This window comes from Pongo abelii, chromosome 15 (assembly GCF_028885655.2).
Source record: "Pongo abelii isolate AG06213 chromosome 15, NHGRI_mPonAbe1-v2.0_pri, whole genome shotgun sequence".
Taxonomy (NCBI): domain Eukaryota; kingdom Metazoa; phylum Chordata; class Mammalia; order Primates; family Hominidae; genus Pongo; species Pongo abelii.
The window spans coordinates 39,318,791-39,340,577 of NC_072000.2; the positions used below are offsets into that span (position 1 = coordinate 39,318,791).

The following is a 21,787-nucleotide window of genomic DNA, read 5'->3' on the forward strand; positions in this document are numbered from 1 at the left end:
TCCAATCAATAGAAAAAGAGGGAATCCTCCCTAACTCATTTTATGAGGCCAGCATCATCCTGATACCAAAGCCTGGCAGAGACACAACCAAAAAAGAGAATTTTAGACCAATATCCTTGATGAACATTGATGCAAAAATCCTCAATAAAATACTGGCAAACAGAATCCAGCAGTACATCAAAAAGCTTATCCACCATGATCAAGTGGGCTTCATCCCTGGGATGCAAGGCTGGTTCAATATATGCAAATCAATAAATGTAATCCAGCATATAAACAGAACCAAAGACAAAAACCACATGATTATCTCAATAGATGCAGAAAAGGCCTTTGACAAAATTCAACAACCCTTCATGCTAAAAACTCTCAATAAATTAGGTATTGATGGGACGTATCTCAAAATAATAAGAGCTACCTATGACAAACCCACAGCCAATATCATACTGAATGGGCAAAAACTGGAAGCATTCCCTTTGAAAACTGGCACAAGACAGGGATGCCCTCTCTCACCACTCCTATTCAGCATAGTGTTGGAAGTTCTGGACAAGGCAATTAGGCAGGAGAAGGAAATAAAGGGTATTCAATTAGGAAAAGAGGAAGTCAAATTGTCCCTGTTTGCAGACGACATGATTGTATATCTAGAAAACCCCATTGTCTCAGCCCAAAATCTCCTTAAGATGATAAGCAACTTCAGCAAAGTCTCAGGATACAAAATCAATGTACAAAAGTCACAAGCATTCTTATACACCAATAACAGACAAACAGAGAGCCAAATCATGAGTGAACTCCCTTTCACAACTGCTACTAAGAGAATAAAATACTTAGGAATCCAACTTACAAGGGACGTGAAGGACCTCTTCAAGGAGAACTACAAACCACTGCTCAATGAAATAAAAGAGGATACAAACAAATGGAAGAACATTCCATGCTCATGGGTAGGAAGAATCAATATCGTGAAAATGGCCATACTGCCCAAGGTCATTTATAGATTCAATGCCATCTCCATCAAGCTACCAATGACCTTCTTCACAGAATTGGAAAAAACTACTTTAAAGTTCATATGGAACCAAAAAAGAGCCCACATCGCCAAGTCAATCCTAAGCCAAAAGAACAAAGCTGGAGGCATCACACTACCTGACTTCAAACTATACTACAAGGCTACAGTAACCAAAACAGCATGGTACTGGTACCAAAACAGAGATATAGATCAATGGAACAGAACAGAGCCCTCAGAAATAATGCCGCATTATCTACAACTATCTGATCTTTGACAAACCTGAGAAAAATAAGCAATGGGGAAAGGATTCCCTATTTAATAAATGGTGCTGGGAAAACTGGCTAGCCATATGTAGAAAGCTGAAACTGGATCCCTTCCTTACACCTTACACAAAAATTAATTCAAGATGGATTAAAGACTTAAACGTTAGACCTAAAACCATAAAAACCCTAGAAGAAAACCTAGGCATTACCATTCAGGACATAGGCATGGGCAAGGACTTCATGTCTAAAACACCAAAAGCCAGAATTGACAAATGGGATCTAATTAAACTAAAGAGCTTCTGCACAGCAAAAGAAATTACCATCAGAGTGAACAGGCAACCTACAAAATGGGAGAAAATTTTCGCAACCTATGCATCTGACAAAGGGCTAATATCCAGAATCTACAATGAACTCCAACAAATTTACAAGAAAAAAACAAACAACCCCATCAAAAAGCGGGCAAAGGATATGAACAGACACTTCTCAAAAGAAGACATTTATGCAGCCAAAAGACACATGAAAAAATGCTCATCATCAATGGCCATCAGAGAAATGCAAATCAAAACCACAATGACATACCATCTCACACCAGTTAGAATGGCGATCATTAAAAAGTCAGGAAACAACAGGTGCTGGAGAGGATGTGGAGAAATAGGAACACTTTGACACTGTTGGTGGGACTGTAAACTAGTTCAACCATTGTGGAAGTCAGTGTGGCAATTCCTCAGGGATCTAGAACTAGAAATACCATTTGACCCAGCCATCCCATTACTGGGTATATACCCAAAGGACTATAAATCATGCTGCTATAAAGACACATGCACACGTATGTTTATTGCGGCACTATTCACAATAGCAAAGACTTAGAATCAACCCAAATGTCCAACAATGATAGACTGGATTAAGAAAATGTGGCACATATACACCATGGAACACTATGCAGCCATAAAAAATGATGAGTTCATGTCCTTTGTAGGGACATGGATGAAATTGGAAATCATCATTCTCAGTAAACTATCGCAAGGACAAAAAACCAAACACCGCATGTTCTCACTCACAGATGGGAATTGAACAATGAGAACACATGGACACAGGAAGGGGAACATCACACTCTGGGGACTACTGTGGGGTGGGGGGAGGGGGGAGGGATAGCTTTAGGAGATATACCTAATGCTAAATGACGAGTTAATGGGTGCAGCACACCAGCATGGCACATGTATACATATGTAACCAACCTGCACGTTGTGCACATGTACCCTAAAACTTAAAGTATAATAATAATAATAATAAAAACAAACCAAAAAAGACATTACCAGGCATGGTGCCTGGGACTCTAGGTGTGTGCCTATAGTCTCAGCTACTTGGGATCTGATGTGGGAGGATTGCTTAAGCCCAGGAGATAAAGGCTGCAGTGAGCCTCGATTGTGCCACTGCACTCCAATCTGTGCTACAGAGCAAGACCCTGATATCTCAAAAACAAAACAAAACAAAATAAAAATTGAAATGATAAAAATGGTAAATTAGATATGTATATTTTATCTCAATGATTTTTTTTAAAATAAAGTACCTTTCGATTCTTTTTGCCTATTACAGTCTTACAGATTAACTAGCTCCTAAACAAAATGGATTGTCATTCCTTGAACACATTTCACTCATGCCTGTTTACCTCTGCTGGAATACTGTCCCTCATCTCCATTTTTACTTAAACAAATACTACTAATCTTTCAGGGACATATTTATATATATTTTCCATGAAACCTCCATGATATCCCTAAACAAATAAGATCTCTCCATTCTCTGAATCACCAAATAATTTTAACAAACTCTTATATTGCACATATAACGTGTCACATAGTGTTCCAACCATGTTACAAATCCTTATAAAATAATCCTATAAGGCAGGTTATCTTTATTTCTTTATTTTTTTTTGAGACAGAGTTTCACTCTTGTTGCCCAGGCTGGAGTGCAATGGTGCGATCTCGGCTCACTGCAAACTCTGCCTCCCGGGTTCAAACGATTCTCCCGTGTCAGCCTCCCGAGTAGCTGGGATTACAGGCATGTGCCACCACGCCCAGCTAATTTTGTATTTTTAGTAGAGACGGGGTTTCTCCATGTTGGTCAGACTAGTCTTGAACTCCTGACCTCAGGTGATCCACCCGCCTTGGCCTCCCAAAGTGCTGGGATTACAGGCGTGAACCACCATGCCTGGCCATCTTTATTTTATAGATGAAGAAACTGAGACACAGAGACATTCAGTAACTTGCCCAAGGTCACACAGCTAATAAGTGGCAGAGCCAGGATTTGAACCCAAGCAGGTCAGCTCTAGACAATGCTTTTAACTACTATGATGTGCTCCTCCTATTGGTATCTATTTGATGCCCTACATTCTGTAGTTGTTAATATACTTCTCCGTATCCCCAGCAGTAGACATTATGTTGCTTGAGTACAAAGTATTATCCAGTTTATTCTATATCCCTCTGTATTCCACCTACAGAAACATTCTGTACACAAGGGGAGGGGGAAGTTTAATAACCACAAAAGGGCTCAGTACAATGTTGAGTACGTACTAGGTGCTAAATGAACACATATTCAATAACTGACCAAGCATGGTGCTATGCTAGGCTCCGGAGATACCAAGATGAGTAAGACATGATTACTGTTCTCAGGGAACTGAAAAAACAGGGTTATACAGCTATAAATACGGCTGCTGCTTTGTCTGTTTACACTAGGTGACTGTATCCAGTTTCATGGCTTTAAATATCATCTATAAGCTAATGTTGCCCAGCTTTTATTTTCAGTCCTGACATGTCCCTTGAGTATATGCAATTATTCTTCTGACATCTTCCTCATGGATGTCTAATATGCATCTTACTAGGCCCCAAATAGAACTCCTTCTATTCACGATTGATCTTTCACCCTTGCAGCTAAAGAATGAAATAAGGTATGTTAAACTGCTCTTCAAGTTATACAGTACTAGACAACTATGTTTTTCTCACAAAAACCCTTAGTTTTTTACAGTAGACTTCCAGTTAATTATTACTTTTCATTTACACTTTGCTCCAAAGTGATCCTTCCAAAATATGAATTTGATCATGTCACTCCTTGCCTAAAATCCTTCAATGGTTACTCATTCCTTCCTTAGGCTTCTATCTAACGTTTTCAGCATTATTGCCTTCCTCTCTAGCTCACCTCTGCCACTTATGGATGAACATATTCCATTTATACTCATTTACTTAGCATTGTCTCACAGTTCCACGACCATATGAAAAAATCTTCACATGCAATTTGAGAGTTTACTCCTGGCTGGGTGCGGTGGCTCACGCCTGTAATCCCAGCACTTTGGAAGGCTGAGGCAGGTGGATCACAAGGTCAGGAGTTCGAGACCAGCCTGACCAACATGGTGAAACCCCGTCAGTACTAAAAATAGAAAAATTAGCTGGGTGTGGTGGTGCCTGCCTGTAATCCCAGCTATTGAAGAGGCTGAGGCAGGAGAATCACTTGAACCCCTGAGGCGGAGGCTGCAGTGAGCCAAGATCGCACCACTACACTCCAGCCTGGGCGACAGAGTAAGACTTCCATCTAAAAAAAAAAAAAAGAGAGAGAGTTTGCTCCTTCTATGGTGGTTGCCTTACCAAGTTTCTTTTTTTAATTTTTAAATATATAATTGTTAAAGACAATATATATTCAGGGTGTGCAACATGATGATTTGATACACACATACACTGTGTAATGATGACTCACCATTGTTTCTTACCTCTTGCTATAGCCCATTGCTCTTTCTTTGCTTTCTTCCCTCCATTTCTTTAGATTTCCTCAACTTTAAATCCTGTTCTGCTTATCAGATTTTACTGATTTTAGTGCTTTCTTATATTTTAGATTTCTTGCTTACTTTTTTTAATGTAGGAGAAGCAATCAATTCCAATTAAATTGCAAAATTTCCTGATTATCAGCTTGTTATGTTTCGTCAACTTTGTTAGTTGAATCCTGGCTAAAGTTTGTTATATGATAAGGAACAGGAAATGACTTACATTGAGAAAAGCTGAAGAAGCCACTCTACCAGCTGCTACAATAAAATCCATAATAAGCATTGTGGCACCAGGCAAACCAAGCGAAAAAAATTGAGGTGAGCAGTGTTTGATGATTGTATTGACAATATCCTTAGAATAAGGAAAGAAGGAAAAAAGAATATCACATATGTAATCTTGAGTATCAGCTAATCAGTATCATTAAAAATAGATAACATATGAAATAATAAAAAAGGTAATTACTGTACATTGGCTAATTGGAAAGACTAATTTCAATTCTTCCAAATAATCCATGCTTAGTATTATATTCTATCAATGGAAAGTAAACTGAAAATACATTCATTTAACTGGCATAAATAACAGCATTTTTTTCACACTAGAGATTAAGGAAGGCTCTTTGCTTCAGAAGGTTAAAAGTACAAGGCCCACACAATGTAAAACTAAACTGCATAGCAGTTTTCTCCTGTCACCTAGTTGCTTCTGTGCAATAACTCTCGTTTCTGAATCCACATGACCTGTTACGTGACAACTGGAAAGATTCTCTTTTTAAAATAAACTGAAGTCCTTTAATGATAGGTATCTAGCCTCAGAAATCTAGACCTAGGCACTTTTAAGGGAATGTTCCTAACTTCATTATTCATTTACTTTGCCTTTGGAATTTACTATGAGGATACAGTGTATTCAGTTGTATTATTCATTACAACTCATCTTAAACAAAAGTTCTCTTTTTCTAGTAATTAAGAGAGTCATTTTACTTGAGACATGTTTACAAGGTAGCACACTAATTTTAAATTAATGCAAAAATTTTACATTTTTCAGAAAGAGATATTATCATCTTTTAATATTAATATACTCTCTAAATGACCTACGAGTTCATCATATTAGGATAAACATATTTACATTATTCTGACTTGCAACCTCCTACACTTTTTAGTTTATGTCCAATATCAAGACTCCCAAAGTAATTCTAAGGTTATATTTATGACTATTTAATGATTATAACTCATATAATTATCAAATCAATGTAACTGTCACTATGCCAATATAATTGACAGTAATAAGAAAACGTGAGGTGCTGATTCTTAGATTGAAAAAAACCTGACTGTTGCATAACTAGATAAATAAATCCATATGCCTCAAGTATCAGTCACAAAATGCCTAAGAGTAGGTACATTAGAATATTAAAGAAAGGTGTCAGCCTAAGCAAAGGATGGTTTAATTGCTTCAAAAAGTGAACTGGTTGGTACAACATTAAAGATGGAGAACTACTCAAGTCAATCCTCTACCTACAATAATAGCTTGATTTTCAACCATGTTTCAAGAACAAATAAGGTCATAAAATTGAAGTAAATTGTATGTAAATCACTAAATAAGGGGGAAAGCTTAACTTCTAGACCTTAAAAAGCAAGAGTTAAACAGAATCAAGAATCAAAGATAATATGATACAAACTACTTCTTAGATGATACATATATATATAGTTACCTGGTCAATATGAAGTAATCCACAATGCATTATATTGTAGAAATGTGTTAAAAAATCTCTATTTGGAGAAACATCTTGTCTTCTTTTCATTGTATTACAAATCAGTTTATATGCATGTAATTTACCTTGTTTATATTTATCAGTCAACATGGTTGCCTAAAATTAAAAGATCAGTTTTAATGTTCAAAAAGAAATACTATTTGCTAAATAACTTAAGCAACTGAATATAGCAAACAATGTATATAATCTCATTTATTTCCATGTTGGCCCAATTTCTTTAATGAACTAAAAATCAGGATTACTGAAATTATCATCATCCAAAATGATATAATGTAGGTATAACCATAAATTGTTCCACTTAGGAAAATGTACCAAACATATCAATACTTAAAATAATTAAATCTTTTGGCTGGGCACAGTGGCTTAACCCTGTAATCCCAGCACTTTGGAAGACCAAGGCAGAAGGGTCTCTTGAGGCCAGGAGTTTGAGACCAGCCTGGGCAACACAGAGAGACTCTGTCTTTACAAAAAAATAAAAAATTAGCCAGGCATGGTGGCACATGCCTGTAGTAGTCCTAGCTACTTGGAAGGCTGAGGTGGGAGGATTGCTTGAGCCCAGGAGTTCAAGGCTGCAGTGAGCTGTGATCATGCCACTGCACTCCAGACTGGGTGACAGAGTGAGGCCCTGTCTTTTAAAAAACCAACAAAAAAGAATTAAAAATTTTTTTTTGAGATGGAGTTTCGCTCTTGTCACACAGGCTGGAGTGCAATGGTGCCATCTCAGCTCACTGCAACCTCTGCCTCCTGGGTTCAAGCGATTCTCCTGCCTTAGCCTCTTGAGTAGCTGGGATTACAGGTGCCCACCACCATGCCCAGCTAATTTTTTGTATTTTTAGTAGAGACGGGGTTTCACCATGTTGGCCAGGCTGGTCTCAAACTCCTGACCTCATGTGATCCACCTGGCTCAGCCTCCCAAAGTGCTGCGATTACAGGAGTGAGTCACCTCACCCGGTCACAACTTTTAATACACAGCATATTCTGTGATACAACTCAAAGTTTATACTTCAGTTAAATATAATACAGACATACCTCTCTATATTCACTTTTGTTTTATGAAATAATCAATACATTCCAAGTAATTTTAGCATACTCATTCTCTTCTCTATATAATGCCTAATGACTTCCTAAGGATACTGGTTAAAAACTAAGTGCTCTAGAAGTCTATGTAATAGCCAAAATCTCTATAAAATGTTTAAGATTTACTAAATGAAAATTTTTAAACTAATATTTTATATATTAGGCTTACCTTAAAAAGCCAAGGTGTAAGAATTCTCAGTGGAGGAATTAAAACTGGTGGAGAAGGGGAGGTCAGGTTATCAGTTGAAATGCCGAGGTTATCTCTAATCTGTAATTTTCAAATAAAAAGCAACAAACCTATGAAAACTGTTATCTCTTCCAGTTTACCTTAAACTGAAGTTCAAATCCAGTTTCTACACTTATTATTTAATTACAATCAAGTGACTTCACCATGCTGGGTACCAGTTTATCTATAGTCAAAAAGGGTGTCACAAATGTTTTCTAAGGCTTCTTCTATTTTTAAATATTTTTATTTTCTTCTCCACTTATATCCTCTATTTCTTTTTTACCTTAGCTAGATTCTGCCAAAGTTCACAGAGGTAATCAAAAACTTGAGCATGTATTTCAGGATCCATGATTGAATTTACATCTCCCAAAATGCCTAGCATTCTTCGCCACATTACAGTAGCAACATCAGCATGCCATCCAGTCAGAGTACCTCCTGCCATCACACTACAACATTCTGATGGAAATTCACTGATTTCTATAGAAAAAAAAATATAGTGTCAGCCATTTTTCAGTGAACTGAACATAAAACCCCCCAAGAAACCAAGCTAAATTAACAATCTTAAATATCTACAGAAATGAATAAAAGAAATGTCAACATACATTATTTTTTCCTGATAAGGTCAAAACCTCACTTATTATTATGAGATAATAATAAGGAATTATTGTAAGCATTATGTTAACTAGTTATTCAATAGTGATTCTATGTAACTACTACTCACTTTGCAGATAAAGAAATTTCTGTCTACGCCAGACACAGAAATCTGTTTGATAAAAACATCAAATTTATAAGCACATACTCTCACTTTTATCTACTAGCAACTTCAGGTTATATCATCAAATTAATGGAAAACCTCAGGCTAAAGGCAGATGGTGTAGGAAGTCTTCCTAAGCCTTTTCTTTGTAGCTACATCCCAGACCAGCATTAAGAGTTAGCACAATGGCATGAAAAATAAACTTTTTTTTTTTTGAGATGGAGTCTTGCACTCTCACCCAGGCTGGAGTGCAATGGCGTGATCTTGACTTACTGCAACCTCTGTCTGCTGGGTTCACGCAATTCTCCTGCCTCAGCCTCCCAAGTAGCTGGGATTACAGGCTCACATCACCACATCCGGCTAATTTTTTTGTATTTTTAGTTGAAACAGGGTTTCACTATGTTGGCCAGACTGGTCTTGAACTCCTGACCTCGTGCTCTGCCCACCTTGGCCTCCCAAAGTGTTGGGATTACAGGCGTGAGCCACTGCACCCAACTGAAAAATAAACATTTTAACTAAAATTTAAACATAATCAAAATTACCATAATTGTATTTTGCCTACTAATACTGGCAAGATTATAAGAAACGTAGGTAATCTTAGTTCTAGTCTCTTTCTGCTACTAATTATGTGTTATAAAAGTTATTTAATAACCTCTCTAAGAACACATGTCCTAATCTGTAAAACAGATGGTTATGCTAGATATCATTATAGGTTGCCTCCAGCTTTTTAAAAAAATCCATTAAGTCTACAGAAAATAATTAAAAAGTCAATAAAGATATCTATGCGTCTAAAGAACTTTGGGAACTAAAAATTTTGTAGACTGAAAGAGCCATAAAGTTATGATTTCTCACGCTTGAAAACATTCCAACATATTGAGAATTTATAATCACTTCTTAGTACATGTACATTCTTTACTCCTAATGATCAACATTTTTCTCTTTACATATAAAGTATATAACTGACTGTATTATTAAAAAGGTACTAGTCTTTCTCCATTACAAGAAAAAAAAATAGGTTTCTTGTGTAAAGCCACTAAAACAAACAAACAAAACACACTGAAGTGTTAACCATTATTGCTAATGCCTCCCAACTCTAGAGCACCTTCAAAATACAATGATAAATCAACTGATTTGCCTCTACCTTATCCTTTTCAAAGCTAACAAAATTTTAAATGATTAAAAAGCAAGCAACAACGTGTGGTCTTTGATTAAATTCTTTTTTTTTTTTTTGAGACAGTCTCACTCTGTCACCCAGGTTGGAGTACAGTGGCATGACCTCAGTTCACTGCAACCTCCATCTCCATTTCCTACCTCAGCCTACCGAGTAGCTGGGATGACAGGCGTGTGCCACCATGATCAGCTAATTTTTGTATTTTTAGTAGAGACAGGGTTTCACCATGTTGACCAGACTGGTCTCGAAATCCTGACCTCAGGTGATCCACCTGCCTTTGCCTCCCAAAGTGCTGGGATGACAGGCATGAGCCACAGTGCCCAGCCTGATTAAATTCTTTATTGGATTGCTGATGGTATGGGGTAGCTATAAAGGGCATTATTGGGACAATTGAGGACTTATGACTATAGACTAAAATAACAGCAATGTATCTATGTTAAATATCATGAATGTGGCCATTATATTGTGGTTATGCAGAAAACATACACTTATTATTAGGACATATCCACTGACATGTTTAGGTCTGAAGGATCTGATATTTGCAATTTCCTCTTACATGCCTCAGCAAAAATAAAAGGTTCGGGGGACATGTGGGAAGGGCAGGCTATTTTGTGCATATATGTGCTGTGTGTAAATATAGACAAAGTGGCAAAATATTAATTGATGAATTTATATAAAGGGTTTATGTGTGTTCATTTTACTAGCCTTGAAATGCTTCTATAACTGAAGTTTTTTTCCCAAATGTTGGGGAAATAACTGTAAACAAACAACTGCAGATCAAAGGAGAAAAAGAAAAGGTCAGAAATAATCCACAAACCAGAAAATTAGGGCTATATAATTACAATGCAATTGCATGTTAACGAATGGGTCCCTTGGGCCGGGTGTGGTGGCTCACACCTGTAATCTTGGGAGGCCGAGGCAGGCGGGTCACTTGAGCTCAGGAGCTTAAGACCAGCCTGGGCAACATGGTGAAACCTCACCTCTACAGACAATTTTAAAATAAATGGGCCTCTTAAAAAAAGTTCAGAAGTTATATAGTTTTAAATTTCTTCCTTTCGTCAGAGAATAAATGTGCTACCTTATCAATGAAAACTAGCTTTTTATTCATTGTAAATATCTCATTAACTGTGTCTTTGACCAATTTATGGCATATTTGCATATGCCATAAATGTGCATATTTGTCTGATGTTTGTTACATCATACAAAATCTAGCAAAAATAACTTTTAAAAAAACTTGGCAGTTACTTAGGTTTCCCAAGTCACTTTTTAACATTTACTTGAAAATATTCATTTGGACCTCTACTTTTAAATTAAATTTAGTTGACAAATTTGCTGAATCAAAATAAAAAAAATGGTTTGATAAACTGTTTCACTGAAAGCCTGATTCACAAGTGATAATGTTACTACGTTCTCCTGTGAGTTACTAGGTTCTTTAGGTATAAAACTAAGAATAAGGATGCCAAATTATGTATTTCTTTCAGGAAACACTACCAATATCAATAAATGATAATACAATACTTGAAAATAATGCAATAACTAATTTGAGGACTCTAATCAACTATAATAAAATGAATAAAACTCAGACAACAAATATCTTTAAGAACAAGAAAAAAAGTTATATTAACAAATTTCCAAAGGACTTAGAAAAGTCCAAAATATTTACAATAATCATATATAATCAAATGTAAGATGCCTTATTTATGATCTCCTGACACTGACGCCCCAAAAGAAAAAAGGTAGATATCTAATTCTGAAATATTGCCTAGATCATCTGGTGTCTGAAGAACAGAGTGGTGGAGCTTCTCATCGAGCTGCAGATCCTTCTGTTCCATGTGATCTATATTCAATGTAGAAGGGGAAGGAGTCTGTGACCTGGAGCCCAGAGGTGAATGGACTGGGGAAGCACTTTCTGAACCTGTAAATATAATTTCATAAAATTACCATAAAGAGTATTCAATATCCTACCTAAGATGTAATGCTTAACACCCTAAATAAAACAAATTTTAAACACCAAACGATAAAACCAGTTATAAACTGGCCAGGGAGGTCAAGAAAATCATAATATTGTACAAGCTTTTATATCTAGGAGTCTCATCTCATGTCTACCATGGAACTATTAATAGTATAGAATCAAAACTGGATGTACCAAATGACAGGAGCCATTAGTGAAACTAAGAATATCTACTCCCATTTCTGGCCCAGCTATAGAAACCCTAGTACCTACTGTCATTCTATTTCACTTAAATCAAACTTGGGGCAATTTAAGAACTGAGGCACTTGCTCACTGCTGCTCTATATGCAACTATCAATGCTTGGTTTAGTGGTTCCCAGCCTTTAGTCTCTCCCACATCCTGACTTCCCCCTCCCAATCCATTCTCCATAAGGCAGCAAAAAGATCTAAAAACCTAATTTGATTCTGTCACTTCCTCATTTAAAATCCTTCAGTGGCCCCTCACTGGCCTCAGCATAAGCCCTAACTTCCTAGTATGGTTCTCAAGTCTCTCTGTAACTTTCTTGCCTCTCCACAACCCACCTAGAACTTCTATGTCTAGTCATAGAAAGTAAACTACTTGTATTTATTAGAGTTTATTGCATCATACCTCTGGCTTTTTCCTTTGCATGGAGCCCTAATCCTCTTTTCGGCCTGGTTAACTCCTATTTATTTTCCAGGTCTCTGCTTCCTTGAGAAGCCTACTCCTGATCCTGCCAAGTGTGATTACAGAGTCTTTGCTAGATGCTCTCACTGAACCCTGCACCTCTCTATTATACCACTTATCACACTGACTTGAAACTGCCCGTTCAATTTTAAATATTCCCCAGTAGAGTATAAACTTTGTAAGAACAGGAATTCTGTTATATACTGTAGTAGTCCTAGTGCCTGGTATAGTACCTGGTACATAGCAGGTACTTTTGTTAACTTAAATAAAGTACAGCACAAATTAATGCTGTATTGAACAACCTGTGGTGGTTATAATATAGTGCCGCTAGTACCAAGCAAGTTGTTAAAACAGTAGGTCTTTTTATTTTAAGCTTCTTTGTAGCAGAAAAATATCAACATTCTGAACTCAGTACCTGTAAACCTCTGCCCTCATTACCTCTTTCTACACAGTAAAGCAAAAAACCAATATAAATTAAATACATACAGACGCTCCTTGACTTATGATGGGGTTACACCCCAAGAAACTCATTGTAAATTGAAAATATGGTAAGTCAAAATTGCACCTAATACACGTAATCAACTGAACATCATAGCTTAGCCTAGCCTACCCTAAACATGCTCAGAACACTTAAATTAGCTTACAGTTGGGCAAAATCATCTAATGCAAAGCCTGTTTTGTAATAAAGTATTGACTATCTCATGTAATTTACTGACTACTGTACTGAAAGTGAAAAACAGAATGGTTGTATGAGTACTTGAAGTATGGTTTCTACTGAATGAGAACTGCTTTTACACCAGTGTAAAGTTGAAAAATTTTAAGTTGTTAATTATAGTAAGTCAAGGATGATCTACATTTATATCATTTTAATTCTATAAAAGCGCAATTCCACATATCGTACAGCCATTTTTTTTTAAGTAGTAGCACAGTAAGTGCCTAAAAAAGTACATATAGAACTGGATTATGTTATCAGGTGTTATCACAATAATCATATAATCATATGATAATCATATATCAAATGAGTAATCATATGACTCTATCTAGGATCAATTATGTTACATAGTAGGTAAAAAGTTTCCTTTCCTTTATTTGAGATTTGGAGTAAATTCATATGGCACAAAAATCATATGTTAAAGGACAGTTACAGGAACTTAAGTATTCTATATCTTAGGACAAACACATACTGCTGAAGGCATAATGAAAATTATAACCTTAATGTTTACCAAAAACTTTTAAGTACATGCCAAAGAGACATCAGCCTTTGGTCAAATGCTTTGAAATATAAACCTCTTTGTCTCCATCTATTGTTTTGATCCATAAAAATCGAATTCATTTTTAAGAACTAGATTTTATTATTATTATTTTTTCTGAGATGGAGTCTCGCTCTGTTGCCCAGGGTGGAATGCAGTGGCATGATCTTGGCTCACTGCAACCTCCGCCTCCTGGGTTCAAGCAATTCTCCTGCCTCAGCCTCCCAAGTAGCTGGGATTACAGGTGTCCACCACCATGCCTGGCTAATTTTTTGTATTTTTAGTAGAGAGGGAGGTTTCACTGTGTTGGCCAGGCTGGTCTCGAACTCCTGACCTCAGGTGATTCAACTGCCTCGGCCTCCCAAAGTACTGGGATTACAGGCATGAGCCACCACACCAGGCCAAGAACTAAGATTTTAAATACTTTTATATCAGCTATCACAGAATCACCAGAGACTCACTACTGCCTTTAATTTTATTTATTTATTTTTTTTTTGCTTTTTTGTTTGAGACAGAGTCTCGCTTTGTCCCCCAGGGTGGAGTGCAGTGGTGCAATCTCGACTCACTGCAGGCTCCGCCTCCTGGGTTCACACCATTCTCCTGCCTCAGCCTCCCGAGTAGCTGGGACTACAGGTGCCCACCACTACGCCCGGCTAATTTTTTGTATTTTTAGTAGAGATGGGGTTTCACCGTGTTAGCCAGGATGGTCTCAAGCTCCTGACCTCGTGATCCGCCTGCCTCGGCCTTCCAAAGTGCTGGGATTACAGGCGTGAGCCACCACACACGGCCTATTTTATTTTTAAAAATCTATAATGGCTCACTTACTTAAGAGGCTTTTTCCTCTTAAACGGTTTTTTTAAAGCAATAAAACTATTCCTATAATGATATTCATGACCTAAAAAGAGGTTATCTAATTTTCATTCTTGTTTCCTATACCAGATTTCTTTCGTAGTTTCTGAAAACTTTTATGTTATAGGAAAACAGATGATTTCAGGACTACTAACATCCCTTTCATAAAGTACTACTGTGTTAGTAGTATGATAATGTATGCAGACTTCACTCTTGGAAAATACTGTACTGAATCATTTATACACTGTGTATATGGAGTTTTATCTTTCTTGAATTTTGTGTCTTTTAAACAGAAACAAATACAACTGCTTTAGTTTCTTAAACACCTCTGTGCTATTACTAATGGTACTGATTAAGATTAGAATGCCTAATAAAACTTCCCAGGAGAGACCTAAAAATAGTCACTACATAGAGTAAATATAGGTTACATAAATATTAAAATTTCTTAGAAGTTAATTATCCAAAAAACACAAAGGCAAAAGACCTAAAACAGGTTCTCCATATACATCATTTTATTTTTAGAACTTTTGTTTGGAAGTTTATCTTTTATAACTACAGAGAATTAAGAAATAAAAAATATCTTTTTCTTTTATATATGGAAATCTTTTGGAAACACAACAGTCTGATTAAATAGCTTAAAGTTTTGATAGTATTAAAATTTGTTTTATAGAACATAAAGCCTACATTTTTTTAAACACACCCACCTTTAAGTATACAGTTATTTGAAAAATGGCAACTGTACATGGTCTTGTAACCAACATCACAATCAAAATATAAAACAGTTCCATCACCATAAAAAGTTTTCTTATGCGCATCTGTAGTCGATCCCCTCAACTGACACCTATCCTTCCCAAGTAAGTGGTGATTTACTTTGTCACTACAGTTTTTTCTTTTTTAGAATGTTATACACAGAGAATAATAAAGTATAATTATGGAGTCTTTTGTATTTGACTTCTTTCATTTAGCACATTTTCAAGATTCACTTATGTTTTTGCATATATTAATATTTAATTCTTTTTTTATTACTATTATTTCAGTGAATACTCAATGAATGAATATACTACAATTTATTTATCCACTCACCAATTGATGGACATTTGGTTTGTTTTCAATTTTTAACTACTGTGAATAAAGCTGCCATGATCTTTTGTGTACAACTGTCCAAGGAAAATACATACCTAAAAATGGTCACATAATAAATGTATGTTTAACTTTAAAAGTTACTGCCATATTTTCCCAGAGTGACTTGATCATTTTACATTCTTACTAGCAATGTATGCGATTCTAGTTGCTCCACACTCATTTCAACACTTTGGATTGTCAGTGTGTGGTTTTTTTTTTTTTTTGAGATGGAGTCTTGCTTTGTCGCCCAGGCTGGAGTGCAGTGGTGTGATCTTGGCTCACTGCAAGCTCCGCCTCCCGGGTTCATGCCATTCTCCTGCCTCAACCTCCCGAGCAGCTGGGACTACAGGCGCCCGCCACCACGCCTGGCTAATTTTTGTTTTTTGTATTTTTAGTAGAGATGGGGTTTCACCCTGTTAGCCAGGATGGTCTCGATCTCCTGACCTTGTGATCTGCCCGCCTTGGCTTCCCAAAGTGCTGGGATTACAGGCGTGAGCCACCACGCCCGGCCATCAGTGTTTTTAACTTGAACAATTTCAGTATGCGTAGTAGGGTCTCACTGTGGTTTTTATTTGCATTCCCTGGTTACTATCAATGTTAAGTATCTTTTCATTTACATTTAAGAACAACTAAAGTAAGAGGTATTCATTATAAAATAAGAATTTTCTGTAGTATTCCACTTTGAGTAATTTAAATCCTATAATGATGGAACTGTAGCTCTAACCCAATTGGTTCCCATTCTCCACTAGGGCCACATTCTGCAATGGGGCTGCTAAAGTTCTTGCCATCTGGGAAAAAAGGAGGCAGGATATGAAAACAGAGAATGGATTTCTAACTTTTAGAATTCCCCTGGCTCAAATTTCCTCTGTCTGGGCTGGCTGAGGAAATATGCTTGACTAGTTTAGAGATGCAGAAATCACTGCACCAGTCTTGCAAGTTCCAGCCAACCACAAGATGCAAAATCACCCCATGGATAATTAAGCTGGAGTGGATAACCACTCATCAAGGGACAAACTGTAGCCGGAACCACAGTGAGGTTGTATTATAGAGTGGAACCCCCAAGAACTATGGGCTACTAGCTGCTCAGGCTCATTCTAATCACTTCACTAACATTGCAATAATGTGACTCTGCATTTAACATGATTGAAGACTCCACTTATCACATTATGGTTGGGTTTGGCTACATGTAAAAAGTTTCCAAAAAGCGCAAACTACTATCTAAACATAGAATACTAGTATATTGACAAACAGGCCTTCTATTAAGCAGTGTGCTTTATATTTTCTATAATAAATACTTTGCTAAAGAAATCATAAAAATCTAGGCTAACTCTGAATGACAAAGAGAGTCCATTACTTTTAACTTTTTTATTTATTTTAAAAATCACTCCAACTATCTCATGTACTCCATATACATATACATCTATTACGTTCCCATTAAAATTTTTTTTTTTATCCTGCAGAAAATGTTCTAGTGCATATATATATAAAATATTGCGTAAAATACTACAAGTTCACAGAGTCCTCTGAAGCTTAACCCAGTGGACCTCAGGTCAAGAAACTAATGTCTTTTCTCCCCTTCATTGTTACATAAAGATGAATGAAAAAAATAATACTTAAATAGTAATAAGTAATACTTAAAATCTCTCAAAATTTTAATCAAATTCTTTGAAGGTTTAAAAAATACATTAAAGAAACACATTCCCATGAATAACTTTACCAGTAATAGTTGCAACTTCAGCAGAGAAAGCTTGCTGATTAAGACTGCTTGTTTCAGAATCTATATGAAGAGTAGTTAGACTAGCCACTTCCTGCTCTTCAGCACTCTGATGATGGCCAGAACCTGAATCCACATCAGCAGAGGACGTAACCCCAGTGTCAGCTCCAAAGCTAAAATCTATAGGAAGAAGAAATGTTATTATATGAGTCCCAATTACAAAGTAAAAATATTTACGAGAGCTAAATCAGCAAAATAATCAAACATAAACATTCCCTGTACATCTATTCTGTTTACATATCACTCAGACAAGTGTAAATAATCTTAATACTCTGAAGATTATAAGTAGATCGGGATAGTGTACAAGCCATGAAGGGAGGAAACATGTAATTCTCCAATGCATATCCCAGCTCTTCACAAACTTAGTTCCCAAGGTTTTGACTTCTTTTTTAAAAATTTGGTGCCCTTCACTGACTGCCAAGTGCAATATAGAATTATAGCTGAATAACTAAGTGGTAATAATACATCACCAAATAATATTACTGATGTTATTGTAACAAAGAGCAATTATTCAAAGGAAGTTCTGGGTACTGTAGCATTGAACATAATCCAAATATTTGGTTCTCAAATATGAGTGTGTGGAACAGTGGCAACTCATAATCATGACTGTCTTTTTAGTAACAGGTCTATCCTAAATTATTTTCCTTTCTACAGTTTTAGTCTTAAAAATGTCATTTCTTTTAAGAAGGGATCACATTTTTTGTTTTTTAAATGCTCTTAATTTGGCAACATAAAGTAGCTTCAACTTAAGGTGATTCCCTAAAACTTCCTTTGAAATTTCACTGAAAATTGAAAAAAAATAAGTGGGGCCAAGAATGACGCCTTGCACCTGTAATCCCAGCTACTCGGAAGGCTGAGGCAGGAGGACTGCTTCAGGCCAGGAGTTCAAGACTAGCCCAGACAACATAGCAAGACCAAATCTCTAATTTTTTTTTTTTCTAATGTGGGAGCCACTGCCTAAGTAACATTGGAGAGGAAGGTGATGGCTACGTAATCCATAAGTCAGTCTTGAACAGAAGACAATCAACATAAAACATAGTATTCAAATAGAAAAGATACTTGCTGTCAAATTTTCGGCCATCATATTGGAAAGCGCTGAAAGAATCCGAATGACTATCTGAGCTGATAAGATCACTGCTCCCTGCACTGGCAGGAGAAGTCCATTCTGAGGGCACACCTGGGTCATCAATAGGGCGCATCTGGTTCTGCTTGTTTAGAATATCAGGGAGGTCTTTGGGAATTTCCAAGCTGCCTGGACTACTTCCTCTTCTTGTCATAGTCTAAACGTTCAAGAAATATTTTACCATTAAAAAAAGTTTTTATTCTCTTTAACCATCTGAAACCTTTAATTTCCAAACCATCACAATAAATGCTGAGATTTAAAGGCTGAAGTAGGAGTGGAGAACACACTCGCCAAACAATCTATGTAACTGAATGGAGCTAGAGCCTGACCTATTGTTGGTCTGCCTAAAGACCCAAATATCACATGATGCTGGGCCTGTGACTCTTAAGCCTCAGTAGGATCCATGCAGTGAATATAAATTAAAACAGCAGAAAGAGTATTTAAGTGGAAAAAAAGCAGCAAATAAAAAAGACAGTGGGAGAGTGGAAAGAATGACAGCAAAGATGTCATTCAATGATTTTTATCCACTCAAGGGAAAAAAGTAAGCCTAAAAAAAAAAAGGAGCGGGGTATATAATGGAGTTATAGAGAAGTCAAACCCAAATGAAATATGACAATTTTAAAAAAGCAATTCCAGGTCTGGCGCAGTGGCTCACTCCAGTAATCCCAGCACTTTGGGAGGCTGAGGTGGGCAGGTCACCTGAGGTCAGGAGTTCGAGACCAGTCTGGCCAACATGGTGAAACCCTGTCTCTACTAAAAATAGAAAAATTATCCAGGCATGGTGGCATGCACCTGTAATCCTAGCTACTCAGGGGGCTGAGGCAGGAGGATTGCTGGAACCCAGGAGACGGAGGCTGCAGTGAGCACTGCACTCCACCCTGGGCGACAAAGAAAGACTCTGTCTTAAAAGAAACCAGTTCCACATATATTTATCCTTCCTTAACAATTAAGCACTATTAGGGATAAAAGAGCTTCTGTTTTCATGTTGCCATAATCCTAACATTCAAGATAAAGATAACTTTTAAGTCTCTTCCAAAGTTATCTAAAATGGTTAAGCAGTATTTGTGCTGGCAAAACTATGGGAGCTGGTTCACAAGCAGATCTTGAGACAAAAATAAAAATTATATATGTATTTTTATTTTAAATTATATATTATATTATATTAATTTATTTATTTATTTATATAACTATGGGAGATGGGGCAGAAGACCTCCATTGCTATCTTTCCCATTGAGGGCTGGCAGCTGGCACCAGGGTAACCTACGAGCAAAGACGAAAAAAGGGGAGACTAGGAAGGTAGTTTCTTATACCTGTGTATTTGTGCACAGGTACCTGTCTGATCTTTCACCCTGGTGAAAATTATGAGGCTGTTTACGTCTTTAGATAAAAAATATTATAAAACTGTAATTCAAAAATCTTAATTCATAAAAAGGGTTATATTTTGAGGAAAGGTTATTTTGAATAAAAATTCCCATATATAAATTGACATATATGTACATAGGTATATATCTGTTAGTTTTTTTACCCTCCTCTATAAAACCAAATATATAAAACAAAACTTACCGAGGCATTACCACTTCGAAGTCGTTCTGCTATAAACTCATCCATCAGATCAGGAACATTAGCACTGCTGCTGCCAATATCACTATTAAGAGGAGGCAGTTTTTGGCTCATGTCCTCTTTATTGACTAAAAATAAATAAATAACTATATATAGTGAGGAAAAACTTAACCACATTTTCTAACTTTGAAACAAACAACAACCCAAAACAAAGTACCTTTGCCAATTATTTGCCAAACATGCATTTATGAATAATTTCCCTTCTTTTAGATTTAATTTTAAGAATTAGTAAATTGATATTTACTTTATTTAACTAAGCAGATGTTAGTCAATCTTCAGTGTAACTTTAAACAGCAAGAAAGCTTATAGATAAGCACTAGCTGAAGTTAGGTTAATATTGCCTATAAAGAAACTGGTATATTTATCTTTTTTCCTGACTCAATCTTTCTTTTTAGAGCCTTAACAATTTATAATTCCGTATTTCCCCCAAAGAATGTTTTCAGGGAATACATCCTTTGAATCTATGCAAAACTCGGTGGGATACAAATGCATTTGAGTATTTATAAATACAAATTCTATGGTTTTGATATACTGCTGTTTCTATCCACTATAAAATCTAATTTTAATGCTTTAAGAATAAAAAGTTGACTTCCACAAATGTTTTTCTTACAAAAAAATCCAAAATAGTTATTTTGATTTTTTTATCACTACATTATTATTATTTTTACCATTTATATTAACAAGAAAGTTTTAGACTTGGGAAACTAACTTATAGAAAATAATATGGTATCTATGTCACTACTATGCTATTGAAAAGTTGATTTCTCTGCAATGAAAGGAAAATGAGCACTGTTTATATTCCTAATAAACTACAAAGTATTTCAGATTAAGAAAATACACTGGTCAGAAGCTCACTGTGAAATACCATTATCTTTATATTACTGGCCAGGCTTTGCTAAGCTGTCAAATACTGCCCTCAGGTGGCATTAATGGCTCAATGCAAGATGCATTATACAGCGTTGTTAATCATGCTAACAAAACCATGTTAAAACAAATAAAATCAAAACCAACCTTACTGCTGAAAGTTAATGGTCTATATACGTAAAGTTATTTTAACTTTGACTCAAGATAGAGAAAACAGTTACCATAATCTTGCTTTTCTGTTATCTGTCCATAGAGGTTCCATATTTAAATCATGAGTGGTTACTGTGAAACCTTTATGCACATTTAAAATCTCAGAAAAAAAGAAAGTAATTAAAGTGTTTCAAGGACATAACTTGCATTCTATATAAATGAATGCAAAACTAAAAGCCTACAGCATGTTTGGAAATGGCTTAAATGAAAAGTGATTAAATTCACTTTGAGATTTAAGAAATAATTTCCTCATCACTGATAGTTA

The 21,787-nt window shown here is 36.1% G+C and overlaps 1 protein-coding gene across 8 annotated transcripts in view; it reads right to left on the bottom strand.

The window, feature by feature from the left end:
* RALGAPA1 (Ral GTPase activating protein catalytic subunit alpha 1) overlaps positions 1-21,787 on the bottom strand; it is a 278,460-nt gene that overhangs the window by 134,257 nt on the left and 122,416 nt on the right. For all 8 annotated transcript variants that reach the window (XM_054530032.2, XM_054530037.2, XM_054530036.2 and 5 more), the window contains 8 exons: positions 20,392-20,516; positions 18,769-18,985; positions 17,649-17,825; positions 11,816-11,968; positions 8,412-8,605; positions 8,072-8,170; positions 6,766-6,921; positions 5,286-5,414 (listed from right to left, as the gene is read on the bottom strand). In XM_054530032.2, coding sequence (XP_054386007.1) covers positions 5,286-5,414; positions 6,766-6,921; positions 8,072-8,170; positions 8,412-8,605; positions 11,816-11,968; positions 17,649-17,825; positions 18,769-18,985; positions 20,392-20,516 — 1,250 coding nt within the window. The remainder of the gene's footprint in view (positions 1-5,285; positions 5,415-6,765; positions 6,922-8,071; positions 8,171-8,411; positions 8,606-11,815; positions 11,969-17,648; positions 17,826-18,768; positions 18,986-20,391; positions 20,517-21,787) is intronic.